General features: G+C 32.7%; 1 protein-coding gene across 1 annotated transcript in view; it reads left to right on the forward strand.

Moving 5' to 3' along the window:
• The window catches only part of LOC126973290 (protein slit), a 180,735-nt gene that overhangs the window by 88,306 nt on the left and 75,722 nt on the right, over positions 1-16,707 (forward strand). Inside the window, exons 4-5 of the mRNA XM_050820506.1 lie at positions 11,988-12,059; positions 12,689-12,760. Coding sequence (XP_050676463.1) covers positions 11,988-12,059; positions 12,689-12,760 — 144 coding nt within the window. The remainder of the gene's footprint in view (positions 1-11,987; positions 12,060-12,688; positions 12,761-16,707) is intronic.

Here is a 16,707-nt window from a genome sequence, read left to right on the forward strand (position 1 = left end):
GTATCTAATAGTAACCAATAAACCAGTTTCTACCAATTGTCATTATAAATATTTCGTTTAAATTACTGAATGTACCATATCTTCAGAAAAAGACGAGCTCGTGAGAACATACAATCAATAAGTATTTTATACTAGCTATAATATACGAAAATATGTAAATATTTACGTAACAATTTATTTTGTAAGGTACTGCATCCAATATATGAATCGTGCTCAAAGTTAAAAAGCGTTTAAAATGTCAACTATTTCATTAAACTAATATAGTAATAAAGAATAGTCTGTATTAATATAAATCTTTTCCCAAAAATGGATTTTTAATAAAAAAAATCAATTTTGTAGATCAATCGTTATTAAATTGATTGTACAGCTAGATGAACACACCCTGGGGGCACAGCTAGCTAGAGTCGTGAGCAAAAAGCCACCATCAGCGAGTATCATGTTACAAGGAACCTCCTACGTGGATGTGCAAAGATTAATAAAACAGATATGCACACTCAATGGTCGAGAACGGCTTTACACACTTACCAGTAAACGTGAACCTTATACCAATGCTTTTATGCACATAATCCAATATATTAACTGTACATGATTTCTATTGAAGTGCGGAAATAAAACAGTATTAGTCCACACTTGTCAGTGTTAACATAGCTATCTATATGTATGAAGACGAAATACATTTAATTTTTCAAGCTATTACTATTATGTTTTAACATTAACAAAGAGTTTTAAATTTTATACGTATAATATCATTTGTATGACCTTATTTCAAATAATGCGTAGTACTTATGAAAATTTTCATGAACTAAATTTTAATTGCAATTAAAGCTATATTCCACAAAGTAATGCTACCATTTTCAATCATTAAAAAAGAACTTAAAATATATTTAACAAGAGTAGCCTAATAAAAAAAGGTGATACGATGAATAGCATAGATATTATCATCAGATCTGAAAGCGAGAGTAAGTGGAAATGAACAAGCTTTACAGTAAGTGCAGGTAATATAGAGAAGTAGAAGAAAAAACGAGTATTTTAATACGCGCGAGATGGAAAAAGAAAGCGAGTTAGTCAGTTTTGCAGGTAGGGTTACGAAATAAAATCCGTGGCGGAAAATCATGGACGAGAATAGCGCTGAACAGAACAGTGTAAAAAAAATGAAGAAGGCCACTGACAAAGTTGGGCAGATCAGGTTGTCGACACTTTCGAAGTATTACAGTCGTTAACATATATCCAAATTCTCTCCTCTAATCTATTTCGAAATAATTTAGAAATTCTGAGGCACTCATCATATTTTAATTTCCATTTCTAATAAGTTCGATATATATTTTTCATATATTATAATATTTATGTACATATGTATAGCAAGCTATACAGGCCGATTCATTCAATATACGTTAATTATATTTATTCTTCCCTCAAGATCTATGTTTTCTGAATATAATAAGTCTAGAATAAGAATAGTCAGACCAAAAAAGGTGACGATTATACCAGTTACGGGTAGCCGTCTTGAGAGGTTTAGAAATAATTTGGTAAATACGATACCATTTTTACACTGTGGTGAAACTGCTAATTTTCACTATAACTTAGTCTTCAACTCCTTCTGTGAGGAATTTGACAGGATTTTTACTCCAGTAACGGTGACAGTAAACAACACACATAGTTTTAATGATTGGGCAACAATGGGTATCCACAAAAGTCGTAAACGCTTATATGACCTTTATTATGAGAAACATTACAATAATAGTGAAGAATTTAAAATATATGTAAAAAAATACTCCAAGCTTTTTAAAATAGTTTGTCATGAAGCGAAAACACGTTTCATTGCAGATAAAATTAAAAACAGTAATAATAAAGTAAAAGCGACTTGGAGTGTAATTAACAATGAAACTGGTAGATCGAATTGCCGTAACACCTCTATCTGTTTAAATATTAATAATCGCGTTATAAATTCGGAAATAGAAATTGCAAATGAATTTGATAAATACTTCTCCGAAATCCCGATTGTCACGACCAAATACCTTAACTCTTCGCCAAAAGCAGCATATGATATGCTTAAATTACACGTACCAGTATCTTCTACTGACTTGAAATTTAAGTATGTTACAGGTAGCGATATAATAAAAATCTTCAAATTAATTAACCTAAAAAATACAAAAGACCTATGGGGCCATTCGACTAATATTGTTAAATACATACTTGACATTATAGCACCTGAATTAGCAATAATATTTAATGAATGCATAGATGAGGGTGTGTTCCCTGACCTCATGAAATACAGCAAAGTTATACCTTTGTTTAAATCGGGCAGTTCTTTTGACCCTGCTAATTTCAGACCTATTTCAGTGCTGCCTGTTTTTAGTAAAATTTTTGAAAAACTTTTGCTTCAGCAGCTACAAATGCATTTTTGTAAATTAATGAACAAAAATCAGTTTGGTTTCACTAGGGGTTTATCAACAATTAATGCGGGTACTAGACTCATTGAGCACATCTTTGACGCCTGGGAAGAGTCACAGGATGCATTGGGCATTTTTTGTGATTTGTCAAAAGCATTTGACTGCGTCCACCATGAAACTTTACTCCTAAAACTAAAGCATTATGGAGTGAAAAATAGAGCCCTAAATCTGTTAAAATCATATTTAAGCGAAAGAGTTCAGATAGTCGATGTGAATGGCAAACGGTCTTCGGGTAAACCTGTGGGAATAGGTGTTCCATAGGGTTCTATTCTCGGTCCTTTTTTGTTTCTTATATATATTAACGATCTACCGTTTGTGGTAGATGATAGCCATGAGATTGTATTGTTTGCTGATGATACTTCACTTATTTTTAAAGTGAAGCGACGTGCGGATATTGATGACGAGGTAAGCAATGCACTCTCAGAGATAGTGCGTTGGTTTGAGACGAATAATCTGCACTTAAACAGTAAAAAAACAAAGTGTTTACGGTTCATTACACCAAACACAGCGGAGGTACAAACCAACGTACTTATAAATGACCAGAGATTGGAACTTGTGGACACTACGGTCTTCCTGGGTATCACGTTAGATAAAAAGCTTCAGTGGGGTCCACATATTACCCATCTAGCAGATAGACTCAGCTCTGCGGCATATGCAGTTAGAAAGATTAGAGAGTACACGAATGTTGCGACCGCTAGATTAGTGTACTTTAGTTATTTTCACAGCATCATGACGTACGGTATATTACTATGGGGTCATGCTGCTGACATTGATATAGTGTTTGCTCTGCAAAAGAGAGCTGTTCGTGCTATATATCAGCTTGGTTATAGACAGTCTCTCAAAGAAAAATTTAAAGAAATAAATATTATGACTGTTTATTGTCAGTACATTTATGAAAATTTAATATATGTTCACAAAAATCGTCACCTTTTTGCTCTTAATAGTGATTTTCATTATTATAACACTAGAAATAAGGGATTGCTTGTAACTAATTCTTGTAGGCTTCATAAGATACATAATAGCTTTAAGGGTAAATGTATACACTTCTACAATAAAGTCCCAGCCACTGTTCAGGCATTGTCTATAAATAAATTTAAATGTTTTATAAAAAAATGGCTCTGTCGTAAATCCTATTACTCCACTGCTGAATATCTAAATGATCGGACAGCCTGGGACTAGATTGTGATTATTTTATAGCAACTGTACAATATTGTATACTTTTATTGAAAAGAGCGCAAAAAAAAAGAATGCTGGAGAGTTTCTTGCGCCGCTTCTTCTCTCTCAGAGCGCCATTTGTTTCCGAAGCGGTAGTAGTATCTAGTAGTATAAGAAATGACATCAAAAAGAATTCTAAAGGAATCAATTTTGAGAAAATAAATGTCTTTTTATGCCTTTTTTTATAATATGGTAAATTCATTTGTTAAACGAAATATTTATTATCATAATTTATCCAACAACACTCGTAATAAAGGCATAAAATGACTAATAATGATAATCGAGCCATTTCTGTTCAGATAGTCTTTGCCACAATCCTGTGAGGTTGTAGTTAAATCTTCAATCTGTTTTGTTTTTCATATCATTCTGGTTTCTATATAATCTTCACTTGCAGCAAAGTATATTATATTAAACGAAGTTTATGTTACTGATAGATTTACATTCATTGCGCTACCGTTTTAGTGCACAGTTATTTACTATATCAGCTGACGTACGTAGGTATGTTGTAAATTATACATTTTTAACTTCCCACTAAGAAAGTTTTTTAAAAATCGAGTTATCATCAGATATCGACGTTTTAAGGTCCTAGGAAGAGTTCATGACGATTTTTAAAATGGTGTCTGTATGTCAGACTGTGTGTGTGTGTTACCATTCGAAAAGGCTTGACCAAACTGAGATTATGTAATACAATTTGGACCGGTAGATTTTGGAGAAATCTCAAAACAACTACGAAAAAAAAAATTTTACATGTGGTTTTCTTGGAATAGATTTTAACGGCTTTCCCTATTGATTGAAAACTGCGTGAAAATCGGTTTGTTCATTCAAAAGTAATTGCGGCTTAAAAAATTATAAAATGGGTTTTATTTAACTTTTTATCAGACTTTTTAGTTCGAAGCTCAAAATAAAATAATTTATATTTTTGAGCTCGAAGAGTTCAAAATCGTCATAAGTACAATAATTTGAAGCGTTCAGGTATGAAATTAGCGGGAAGTTGTTCATCCCAGCAACTTCGTCTTTAGGGTCAACCGTTCACCTAATTTTTTTATATTTTAATCAACGCTGGATTTTGTAAATATCTTTTTGAAAAGGTAAAGTTTTGGCGGGCTATTTTGCACATCAACGTCCAGTTTAACCCTAGGAAGACACAAGTTTGTGCGTTCACCGCTAAAAAGCCTCCCTTTGTCGTCTCCCTGCAATCGCGATCACTGAGATCACTCCTCTAACTACCACAGCATTTTTTTATGAAAATATGAGACGCGACGAGCAGAATTTGATAGGCCCTGCCCATTACAATGCAGTGCCGCTCAAGATGATTGAAAAACCCAAAAATTCTGAGCGGCACTACAACTGCGCTCGTCACCTTGGGACATAAGAGGTTAAGTCTCATTTGCCGAGTAATTTCATTAGCTAGCACCTTAAACCTATTTAAATTAAAATACAAGGAACATCTTATTAATGTCCAAAAATCAATATAAAATATTTAAAAAAAATAGTTTGTTATGTGTGACATTGGTAAGTTTAAATCAAGTTTAATTGTTTTTATTTGTTGTTAGTTTTAATTTCACAATTTTTTGTGCTTTGTGCTCATAGAGAATTAATAGTTTGTACACCTTCGTGTGACAGGACTGTGCGTTAGTAGCGCTCTCTGGGTTTCCACGGAAGACCAGCGTTGTGGATTCTTTCGAAACCACAACTATGCTGAGTTGGGGGCCCATTGGCGTCATTAGATCATAATTAGATTAGTATAACTTTAAGAACTATTATCAGAATGTATAATGACGTCAATAAACATTTTTTCTTTCTTTCCTTCTTAAATGCCGACATAATTTTTTCTGCTTTTTTATCGTCGTTTCTACAATTTCCAGCATTGTTAAGTTAATATTTTTTTAGAACGTCCACAAAGTAATTCCTTACGTGTTTACATACCCACAATTTTTAACAATTCTTTTAATATCGATATGTATTTTCATTTAGGTATACAGGATTTCCCAAAGTTATGGGACATGAAGGGAAAATACCTTAAATATCGTAGATAGGGTATTTTACTGAAAGAAGACTTTATGTTATTTTTAAAAGTTAGTAATTCTGCATTCAAAGATTTTCTAAAAATAACTTGCCTCGTCTGGGAATCGAACCGACTCAAATGTAAAAAAAACACCCCTGCTTTTATGATGCCAATCGAAAGAATGGGCAAAAACTAATAACTCTTCTTAAGTAACATAGTATTCTAAAAGAAAGGAGCAACGTTAAATGTTTGAGTCAAATTTCAAGAAAGTGATTTATTGCCGACGACGACGTCCGAAAAGTAGAGATAATAATATCCCTTTCTGACACTAGGCTTTCTAATATCTCTGTAATGGTTTATTCCTTTCGGTGAAATGAAATTGAGCTAGTTTTTCTTGTAGCTCCTAGTAACACAATTTTTTTATAACTTCTTATTCAAAGAGAGATTTAAAAAGCAGCTTTTGTCTTCTTTATGAAATGATTATTTAATTATCTCTCATATTGCTACAAAGTTCATGTAATAACATTTATTTATATACAGTTTGTGTAGGTTGATTCACTACGATAATCTTTTGAGTAGGTCGCCATTAGTGATATTACTGAATTCGCTCTGAATTTTAGGTTTCCCAACAACCCTGACGTATATTGTTAGACTTATAATATAGTAATAGACGTATGTTGGCCATAAGTTGGACCCACAAGGTCACAAATGTGGAAGTTCTGCGCCGCGTCAATCAAAAACGCGAACTCATGCAAACTATCAAGACGAGGAAAGTCGCATATTTGGGGCACGTGCTTAGGTATAAACTCCTACAACTCAGCATGATGGGAAAAGTTGCTGGAAGAAGAGGCGTAGGTCGCAGAAAAAAGTCTTGGCTGCGCAACATCCGAGAGTGAACTGGCATCGTGAGTGCGGCAGAACTATTTCGCCTCGCGAAGGACAAACAACTACAAAGCTGACCACCAACCTTCGCTAGTCGGAGAGGCACGCGAAGAAGAAGAAGAAGAACAACCCTGAGCGGCACTGCATTATAGCGAGCAGGGCGTATTGCTGACCACCAGCTCAGCATATTTTTTGTCTCGCCACTGCCTATAATAAAAAAATCTCTGGAAGTGAAATTCGACAGTCATATATTTAATATATTCCTAAATTTTGTTTAAAGCTTGTGAATATTTAGAGATTTTATAGAAATCAAATATGCGACTTTCAACTTCAGGAAGTACAATGTGGACTGTTTGTTCATCGGATGCAGTCCAAGAAAGACTCAATTGTCCATTTATGAGCAGTTTCCGGAAGAAGACACGGCTCATTACTAGTCTATTAAGCAATAATCTTGTATTGGACGTAATCGAAGGAGTTTAGTGAGAAGCAATTACTTTAGTGCTGTACCAATGTATCGATATCGATAAGTACAATGTTAACTATTACTGTAATTCTTTATACCCTTCTCCCGTGGATTTATTTGCCTTTGAAGGTTTAATTTACGTGGAATTTTTGGATTTTTTAACAATAGTTTAATAAATAACTTACTCCATGTAACTATTCAGTATCTACCAGGATCCCTTTTGAATATTTGCTGAAATAAATACATAGATTAACAACTGTTTTCTCAACAAAATAATCATTTAAAAATGGGAGATACGTTCCATTTCAACAATAAGCGTTGTTGCCATAAATTTTCATATTTTATTTTGAAAAGGTCTCGTTAATGAATGAATTTTATTCGTAACAAACACAATATATAAATCTAGTGCACTACAATAAACGAAACAAACAGAGCATTATACAAGCATTTGCCTCAACCTGATCACCCTTCAAAATAATATTGTTTATTAGGAAATATATTAAGGAAACTAAGAAATAAGGGATTGCTTGTAACTAATTCTAGTAGGCTTCATAAGATACATAATAGCTTTAAGGGTAAATGTATACACTTCTATAATAAAGTCCCAGCCACTGTTGAGGCATTATCTATAAATAAATTTAAATATTTTATAAAAAAATGGCTCTGTCGTAAATCCTATTACTCCACTGCTGAATATCCAAATGATCGGACAGCCTGGGACTAGATTGTGATTATTTTATAGCGATATAAATGACTGTACAATATTGTATATTTTTATTGAAAAGAGCGCAAAAAAAGAATGCTGGGAGAGTTTCTTGCGCCACTTCTTTTCTCTCAGAGTGCCATTTCTTTCCGAAGCGGTAGTAGTATCTAGTAGTTATTAGAAATGACATCAAAAAGAATTCTAAAGGAATCAATATTGAGAAAATAAATGGCTTTTTATGCCTTTTACTCTTTGCGTATATAGGGCTTGGTTATTTTAACAATAAATTAAACATTTGATATAGAAATCAAAGGCAACGTTGCCACCTTCTTGTGCACGTATTTTATTGAAAACTAGCTGACCCGACAGACGTTGTTCTGTACATAATTAATAAAATACTGTTTTTTTTTAATTTAATAACTTAAGATTTATCAACCTACATAAAAGTAATCTGATAGATAGTTAGCAACTGTAGTTAATCTCTCAACTATAGTTAGCTAAAATTAAGTTTAAGTTTATTTTATGCCTCCTAAGAAACTTAGAAAGATATAAAATTCTAATTAGTTATTCATTTGAAACTATTCTTTCAATTTGACTTTTGAACGACGGGGGACACATCAAAGGAAAAACAAAACCGTTGATTTATTTTATCCCGAGCATTTTCATATTTATTCACCTTTTAAACCTTCTCTGGACTTCCACAAATAATGCGAGCCAAATTGGACCAGCCGTTCTCGAGTTTTAGCGAGACTAACGAACAGCAATTCATTTATATATATATATATATTGCTTTACGAAATAAATATGACAGCGTAGTTATAACATTATGACAAGTATCACGACAATTCAATTCAAAATTCTTCTTTTGAAATTGCCTTTCGACTGATATAAACTAAAAATATTTTACGCGCTGTTAATATGAATAAAACAAGATTGAAATTAAATCGTTCTCTCTCTACTCTTCAGTCAACAACTATATAGTCATGAATCGTAGGTAAATTTAATACCGATAAATAATTTGTTATAGCATATATATTTAAAGTATTTCTGAATGATTAAAACACGTGTAATTTTAACCGTGTTTTTACGTTAAATTTGCGTAAAAGTGGTATTTTTATTATTATCAGTATTATTATTAATCCATTTTAAAGTGTTTTATTTAAAACTTGAACTTGGTTGTTTTGTTGTAAAAAAAAACATCGTAATATAAGATCGTAATAGTACATCACTAGCAGACCCGGCAATGCTCCCGTCAATCAAATATACGGCCAAGAATCGAATGCGAGTAATTTAGATAGGAGATGTATTACGAGCGTTGAGTGCAATCAGAGTGAATTACATAATTATATCATTGCTCCACCGCAAACGGCGACCTGCGCTAGGGATTCGGCAGCGTTATCGATAAATCTTGAGGTCGTTATCGATAAAATTATTTTTTAATTATTTTTACTTTAATATATATACAACATAATTATAATAACGTTTTTTTTTTAATGTCGTTCTTCAACTGCGGCCACGTGCAATTATATTGTGAAGTGAGCTTTTTCCACGTTAATAAGATGTGCTTACCTTTAGAAAAGCGCGTACAATCACATTGTTAGATGACTGGCTTACTATTTGGTTACCTAAGCTTCTTTAACTCAGAGTTGACAATATCCACATATTATTATGTATATACACATACTACATAAATATTTTAATTAGAAAGTAGTGGGCAACAGCAAATATATCGGCATTTTATTTCAACTAACGCAACTTTTTTGTTTGTGAATATTTGATTAGGATGAATTCGTTTTAGAATATGGACCTGAGATATAAAAATAGTTCAACTAAGATCACTTATAGATAGACTGTGACAGCTGTAAAAACGCTATAAAAAATTAGGATGACAGTTAACCTCTATTTTAAGCAATGCACGCATACTAAGAAAAGGTGACATACAAATCGCGAGTGTCACACGCAGCTTGTCACGCACACTAAAGTTATAAACCTGGCCTAGCCAGAATGAAAAAAGTACTAAATATTATGTGGAGCTTGCCACATCTGTTTCTAAACAGACGAACAGTTAATAATTCTAAAAACTATTTTTGGTGTCGGTGTGTTAAGTAAAATCTGAATGAATGCTTTTCATTCAAATTTTGATTATAAATATGAAAGACGACCAACACACGGACAGCTGCGTTTGTAACCCAGTTTAAAATAATACAGATAGTATCAAGATAGACAGATTAACTCCTTGGAAGAAAGCAAAAAGTATCAAATGGAGCTCACTATAGAAGAATTAATTGTTATAAGAAAAACTACTCACCATATAATATACAAAATACATCATAATAATTAATAAGTGGATTAATATTGCCATAACATAGAAAATTTCTCGATTTATGCCTTTTGTATTGTATGTTATAAGATGTATCATAAGGTTACACTATATTTTTCATGCAAAAAATATTTGTTGAGAAAACTTAACTTACATTTATTTGTATTTAGCATATAAGGTCCCTTCGCAGATCGAAATTCTACTTTTTTCATCAAAAGCAGATAAAACGAGCAATTTACTCGTTTAGATAGTAATTCGCGTTTGAAAAGCGAATGTTAGTCTTTAGTATTTTGGACTTCTCCTATATGTATTCATTCCCTGTACGAAACATACTCTGTATCCGACAAAATTCTTAAAAAAGTTCGTTTTTTTAATTATTTTCGGAAATGTAACAGCTAGGTTATTAACTAATACATAATTAAATTTAAAAAATCTCATTGTAATTTTTCACCAATAATATACTTTTTTTTTTTATTAAGAACACAGGAACAAGTAAAATATTTAGCCAAATATTTTAGGTATTAGCTACTATAAACAAAGTAATTTAATAAGGCAAGTAAGAATACTTGCCGACAAATGCTTAAATTAATTAATAATTAATAGTTTGTTTTTATTCGATACAATCCCATCACTAGCATCACTGTTGTATCGGGTAATTATAAAAGCAATTAGAGCTGCCAGCAGCCAGTATCGATATATTAATGAAGTTAATGTGAGGATAACTTGATTAAAACGCTGTTAATTTGTGGGATTATGGCTATGAGATGAACAGGCTGTGTTTTAAGCCTTTGGGGATCCGTACTCTTGGAAATTTGGGTTTTTAATGAAGTATCTACACACTTGATACGGTTTTTTATAACCTTATATTTGATTTTATTAATAAGTAAAGCATAATATATGTACAATAAAATAAGTTTCATTTGCATATTGGTTTCATAATACCACACAAGTGCTTTTTTGCCTGAGATTTTTCTACTCATTCTTAATAATAATGTATATCTGTCACCAATATTTAGAATGGCCTTAATAAGTAGTGATCACCTACTGTGAGGCCTATACTCATCAGCTTTCTGACATAAAAGTTATTTTAGTGACGAAGAGTGTCTCCACCATATCATTCAACACAGTACAATTTAGCTGTACGAACGCTATTTCTAAATTGCTTTGAAGTAATTCCTGTGTCAGAGACGTAATTACGAAGATCAAAGCGCCTGGTAAATACACTCGTGAACTCATTACTGCCTCTATTCAAGACAATAATGTCTTGAATAAAGGCGGTAAATGAAATGCATACCTACTAATTAATGGTTTGATTAATATAATCAGATCTAATCATGCATTTGTTGAATCAAGTTGATGTCAGTACTGTCACCACACCTATTACTGTAGTAGTAGCAGTACAACTAACTGTATGTACAGTGTTCGTCCGGGGCAGTACTGCCACACACATATTACTGTAGTAGCAGTACAACTAACTGTATGTACAGTGTTCGTCCGGGGCAGTACTGCCACACACATATTACTGTAGTAGCAGTACAACTAACTGTATGTACAGTGTTCGTCCGGGGCAGTACTGCCACACACATATTACTGTAGTAGCAGTACAACTAACTGTATGTACAGTGTTCGTCCGGGGCAGTACTGCCACCACACATATTACTGTAGTAGCAGTACAACTAACTGTATGTACAGTGTTCGTCCGGGGCAGTACTGCCACCACACATATTACTGTAGTAGCAGTACAACTAACTGTATGTACAGTGTTCGTCCGGGGCAGTACTGCCACCACACCTATTATCCTCGGACTATATATTGTCATAAACTTAAACAAATGAATTATGTCTTGACCTTTAATGACAGAATCCGTCGTATACATAAATACAGTATTAGCATTATACAAAGCGGATACATGTTGCAGTATGTGATTTACGTTATTTTGTTTGTTTCAGAGACCTGCAGGGAAACAACATTACCATCATATTCCAAAGTGACTTTCAAAAGTTGAAGGATCTCAAAATCTTGTAAGTGTGACAATTATAACCTTTTTTAATTATTCAGTTTATAGTAACCAGTAAATAAACCGTCAGCGTCAAATTAAGATATCATCCTTACCATTTGCATCGGATTACTACCTTGCTGGGTGTTTCCAAGTCCACTCACTTAAATGTCGGAAACTGGCAGAGAGCACGGGGGGCGTTACTTAAATACTACAGCCTATTCCATAAATAAAAGCGATGGTCTTTCCAGATTGACATGAAGTTTTTTTTAAATCATCGCGAAACGCCGTTTTCAACATGTTGGTATTGTGAAAGACTTACAGTCAGGTGCGTTGACTTCGCTTCATCGTCTCTTCTACAGCATTAATACTACTAGCTACTGTACGAGATATTTCCAGGATAATATTACATGGGTACCTGCAAAAGAGCCCATTATTCTTCTTTATGGCAAACCTCTTTTGATTCTTCTAGTATTCCTCCACAGAGAAACCCTCAACATCAGGTGACCAGAATATTTGTTGAGGTTGTTCTTCGTATCCTAACAAATATTATAATAAGTATTTAGTAATTTGTATATAATTTATAGTAGACTAAGTTCATTAATCATTCTAATAAATGACGTGTACTTTAAATAATACTATTCTTTCTTACAGGCAATTGTCAGAGAATCAAATTCATACGATCGAACGAGACGCCTTTCTAGAACTCAACTCGTTGGAGAGACTGTGAGTATGACTTTATTACAAAACTATGTGGTTCATCCAAAATGGCAGTTAAACGTAGCGTATTCAAAATTTTATAACATCTAATTGGCTGTCCCGCTAACTGAAGTCAAGGTGATGTTGATACGACGTCCTCAGTCCGACTTCGATTAGTGATTATTGTTAATTTCATAATTCACATAGTTTTAGATTTTCTTTGTAATTCTTGTTGTTTATCTGTGGCAAAATGTAGCAGAGTACATTTTTGTATTACACGTGAAAAATTGAATACTACAGATTTTGATATTTAAATGTGAAAATAATATTTGCGAAATGACTGCTGCTGTTTGCCGACTGTCGCCACGGCATTTTGAGTGCTGGAATGGCATTTTGCCTGCCGTTAGTATTGTCTGTGGTCTGGGAACGTAAAATTTTGTTCGGTTGCAGGAAACTGAGCAATAATCGTCTCAGCCACTTGCCCGATGGCCTATTTGTGCGTTTGCGACATCTACAACGTTTGTGAGTAGTCGGTATGGGCCGACCCTGGTGTGGTCCCTTCCCCTACTTACCCGCTATGCTGACATTTTGCTATATTTCCTAACGTCACTAGGGTAAATGTTGCAGTTATGCACCTTATTGCATTAAAATTTTTCTTTCGAAATGGTCCAGTAATTGCTGAAACAAATGTTTAATGCAGATTGATAAAATATTTGAGGGAACTTGTTGACAATGCCTATTGAAAATGAGCTAAAGATCGGGATAATTATTTAATGTTAATTTTCCAAAGTAATTGCTCTTAAATTTCATTGTAAATTCCAAGTGTTTTGATCATTCAATATATAATCTTTTAAGACTTTAGAAGTTTTTATTTTAGTTTGTGAATAGTTCTTATCGAAATGGCTTGGTTACGAAAGTGATGGAAATATAGTAAAACAAGCAATCATTAGTTAACTTCTACTCATTATCGAGAGTAACTTTAATAACAAAATCATCGGTATTCGGTGCTATCCTTACTTGTACCCTGGTTCTATGACTATATTCTATGTCTCAATAGACTGTTGTTAGCTATATGTGTGTGAATTTATAAGGATTTGGTTTTTGAGTCTGTTAATTAAAATAAAATAAACTGTAACAGGTTCCAGTGTATCCTAAAGTCGCACTCATACTGTTAGTCAGTTCATATTGTCACTGTCATCGGTGGTGATTTCTCTTAAAATCATCTGGAGAAACAACAAGTTGTGAATCTCACTGTCATAAAGTTTAAATTTGTCGTGATGTTGAAATTAATTTGTATCAACAGTGCAATAATTAATATAATGGTATAAAACCTTTATGGTACTTAAATAAAAATAGCTTTTTCATATTTCATAATCAAATATTTACCTATATCACCTTTTTGACGATACACACATGTTTGGCAGCAGTCTATTTAGACCTCTAGATCTGAACTCAGCTTTACCCACGTACACCACAGCTTCAGGCTCCTGTTGAATTTCTATACTTGAACTGGCAATGTCACAAATTTCAAACGTATTGCGAAAAGTACTTATAATGTGACAAAACAACATTGATCGTTTAAAAATAATAGGATATTTTACTGCTTGTTTTTCACCATTTATTAATGTTGGTCAGAATTATAAGGCTTTGGTACTTTTTATATTCAGTCCGACTTAAGTGTATCCTAGTAAATTTTTAAGTCAGAGAAAATAAAAAACAGCTGATATGTCTCCAGGACTAATCCTTTTTTATACGCTTTTTATTAGCTTCACCTGTATGTTTGTAACCGACTTCTTTGGGCGCGATTTTGACCCACTTTAAACGGCTAGATTTTATTCAAACTTTGTAGATTTTTCGAGGACCGATGACATTACACTAATGTGATAAGAAAATAATAGTTTAAAAAAACTAAAAAGCACGCTTTTTATAGAAAATCGAACTAAAAAAAATAAAAAAAATTATTTTATTTTAAAGAAAGCGTGGGGTCCTTTTTAAGATATGATCAAAATGATAATCACTCTACTCATATCTGTCAATAAAATATTTATAACTCAGACACGCTATTTTTTTTTAAATAAAATAATTTATTTTCTATTTTTTAGTTCGGTTTTCTATAAAAAGCGTGTTTTTTAGTTTTTTTGATCTATTTAATAAAAAATGTGTCATGCAAATATTTCTCCCCACTTGTCTTCAAAAGTAATATCATAATATCAAGTCTATTTTTGGATACAGGCGTGATAAATTGATGTATGCAACGCAATAATTTTTCATACTTAAATATTCGTATGGAAATATTATTAACATTCTTTTATTATTATTACGTACATTACAAAGTTAGATTGAGCTAGATGTATTACTCTACAGAAAAGACTATTCGCAAAACGATTGAAAGTACCGGCATTGATGTCAAGATATTTACCGCCAGGTCTTACCTAACCCTTTTAGGCATCACCCTTTTTCCCTTCGGGCTTTTATTGGTGTACGGTGTTAAGCTCTAATATAAGCTCATTGTAAATAATAGTATGATAAGAATTTGTATGTAATTTTAATATTAAATTATGGTTTGTTTTTTTATTATTTCATCACGGGGCAACGGAATCATATTTTTTATTTACATTTATTCATAGCTGGCAGTTATCGCTTTTGTTGGCCATATTGTATGAATTTTGTTTATTCCAGGTTTATTTTTGATTTGATTTGAAATTTCTTTATTATCATAATTATTACAGTTGTATGTTTCCAGTGTACATTAAAACCTAGATATACAAGTGATAACAGTAGTAACACGTTTTTTAACAGATATGTCAATAGTTTTTGTAATACAGGGGGTATTACAAAAACTATTTACAGGAATTTAAAATAACAAATACTTAATTTCTATATACTTAATTATTATAAATAACAAACAGATAATTTATATAATTATATGTATGCTTCAGAACCTAAGCGGCATTACATTTTCTACAATATTGTTTATCCAGGTTTATTGGTGCAGTCTGTAAAAAGATATTGAAATATGTATGGACTAAACTCTCATTTTGTAGATACCTCTCAAAAAATAAGTTTGGCATAGATTCATACTAAAAACTTTAAGATAGTTAAATACTCTACTGTGATTAAACTCAAAAACGCGTCAATTTTGATCGATATTTCTTACAGCTTTATTGAAGTAGGCGTTAATTTACGGAAACCCATAATCATCCAAATGTTTTGGGTTTTCTTTAGTGTTAATTCCGCCAATATTTGTCAATATCAGTCTCGTGTCAGATTTGAGCGAGTCAACATGTCCTGAGGATGGCCCGTGTAGAAACACGTTTCGAATTGTTAGACACTAAATAAAACTCAAAACATTTGGGTTTCTTACAGCCTTAAACCGGTATTACAAAGTGTGTCTCAAAGCAGCTATTTGCCTACATAAATATATAGAAAGCCTACAAATATAGAATTAGCATTTTCCACTTACATCGTATAAGTAATAAAATGATCGAATTAATTATTTACATTCTAAATTCATTTAAATTTACATCATGTCAGAAAAAATTCTCAAATGTAATAACTTAAGTGTCAGTGTTGTTACGTAAAATATATTTTCCATTGTAGTTGCATGTAATATAATAATTCATTACATTGAAGCCGAAGGCACATACTGCGTAGTAAGTCGTTTATAATTATTATTATCAAAGGGCCGGAACTGGTAGCATTTACCCGAACGTGCCCAGGACGGTAGTGAAGTGCTCAGAGTATCGTGACCACGTGTTTGGGACTAGGGATTAACTTTGTTCGATACGTGTTGGAGCATTTTTATCGTTTAGATAAAAGATTTTATTGGTTCAATTGTACAGAGGTTTTTATTTGGTTTATGAAATTGAACGTAATAACTACTGTACAAGGTTCTAGGGCTCCGTACATATTAAAAAGATACGGTATTCTTTCATATAACATCCTTACTTTTTACAGTGTGGATGGATGCATCT

Source organism: Leptidea sinapis, chromosome 29 (assembly GCF_905404315.1).
Source record: "Leptidea sinapis chromosome 29, ilLepSina1.1, whole genome shotgun sequence".
In the NCBI taxonomy this organism is placed as follows: Eukaryota; Metazoa; Arthropoda; class Insecta; order Lepidoptera; family Pieridae; genus Leptidea; species Leptidea sinapis.